Source organism: Dipodomys spectabilis, unplaced genomic scaffold (genome assembly GCF_019054845.1).
Source record: "Dipodomys spectabilis isolate Male_0828 unplaced genomic scaffold, ASM1905484v1 ptg000526l, whole genome shotgun sequence".
Lineage (NCBI taxonomy): Eukaryota > Metazoa > Chordata > Mammalia > Rodentia > Heteromyidae > Dipodomys > Dipodomys spectabilis.
This window is the reverse complement of record NW_024871203.1, coordinates 86,352-87,889: the sequence shown is the minus strand read 5'-3', so window position 1 is coordinate 87,889 and position 1,538 is coordinate 86,352. Positions and strand designations below refer to the sequence as shown.

The 1,538-nt window shown below is 43.0% G+C and overlaps 1 protein-coding gene across 1 annotated transcript; it reads left to right on the top strand.

Annotated features, from left to right (window-relative positions):
- Positions 1–244: 244 nt before the first annotated feature.
- LOC122099625 (melanoma-associated antigen B5-like) lies at positions 245–1,333 on the top strand. Its single transcript, XM_042670182.1, has one exon. The coding sequence runs from the start codon at positions 245–247 to the stop codon at positions 1,331–1,333; it is 1,089 nt and encodes a 362-aa protein (XP_042526116.1).
- Positions 1,334–1,538: the final 205 nt, after the last annotated feature.

The following is a 1,538-nucleotide window of genomic DNA, read 5'->3' as shown; positions in this document are numbered from 1 at the left end:
TGGAAAACTATAGCCTAAGAATTATTGTGTCTTGCTTCATAGGAAACATGCAGATAAAAATAGATGCCTTTGGAGTTGCTAGTAAACACTGATCTCATTGAAAACTGCAGATGGGCCTTGGTTAAAACTAATCAGCTTTCTCCCTACTGAAGGTACTCATACAATTTAATTCTCCCTCCTCCAGGTTGCTGATTCAGAATCTTTCTGGCATACACATTTTCCTCTTTTCCCTACAAAAGTCATCATGCCTCGAGGTCAGCAAAGTAAGCTCATTGCACGAGAGAAGCGCCGCCAGGCTCGTTGTCATACCCGGATTTGTAGGTGTGCTGAAGAAATATTAATGATAGCTGAAGAATGCGCTACATCCTCCATGATGCCCATAGCTGAGTCATGTAGCACTCCTCAGGGAGTTAGGGAAACCCCGTCAGCTGGAGCTACTCCTGGTGCTGTTTCAACATCCCTATCTACTGGCCATACTGATGAAGGTATTTCTGCTACAACATCTTCTGCCTCTAATGATGAATGGGTCTCTGCAGCACCTCATTTGGCTCCTACTGATGAGGGTGTTTCTCAAGTACCATCTGCACTGTCATCAGATGAGGCTGTTTCTGCAGCATTGTCTACTGCTGCTATTGCCATAGGTGCATCTGGCAGTAAAATCCAAGAAGAAGTTCAAGAAACCCCTTCTGAGAAATCTTGCTATACAGAGTTTTCACACCTACATCTTGTATCCAGAGAGGTTGGGTTCCTGGAGAAGTTCATACTCTCAAAGTTTAATCTGAAGAAGCTCACTACCAAGGAAGAAATGTTGAATATCATCGACTCAGACTGTAAAATGGATTTTGAGGAGATCTTCAGGAAAGCCTGTGAGCACCTCTCTGCTGTCTTCGCAGTTGAAGTGAGAGAAGTGAGCCCTGACACATATAATCTTGTGACCAAATTGAAACTCCCCAACAATGGGAGAGTACGTCCTGGCAAAGGCTACCCCAAGGCTGGATTTGTGATGAATCTCCTAGGTATGATATTATTGAAGGGTAACTGTGTCAATGAGGAAGACATCTGGAAATTCCTAAAGTTGATGCAAGTATACCCTGGGAAGAAGCACTATGCCTTTGGAGAGCCCAAGAAACTCATCATGCAAGATTTGGTGAGGCTGAAGTACCTAGAGTCCCGGCAGGTGCCCAACAGTGATCCTCCACGCTATGAGTTCCTGTGGGGTCCTCAAGCCTATGCTGAAACTAACGAGATGGAAGTCTTCAAGTTTTTGGCAAAGATTAATGAACTTGCTCCTTCTTTCTTTGCTTCTATTTGTGAAGATTCTGAGAACGATTAGAAAGGAGCCCTGAACCTAGAAACACACAAGCCTGGCACCATTATCAAAGCTTGTGCAGTTTCTAATGCCATTCCTCCAGCAAGTCATCCTACATCAGTTGAATCTGAAGCTGTAAGATTGGCCAAATAAAAAAATACAACCATCACAATGTGAATTTTGGTGAAAATAATAAAGTAGAGAATGTTTTTGTGGTAAAAAGTTAAAC

Excerpts from the sequence above, each read along its gene's own strand:
- LOC122099625 (XM_042670182.1), top strand. The coding sequence starts at position 245 with ATGCCTCGAGGTCAGCAAAGTAAGCTCATTGCACGAGAGAAGCGCCGC.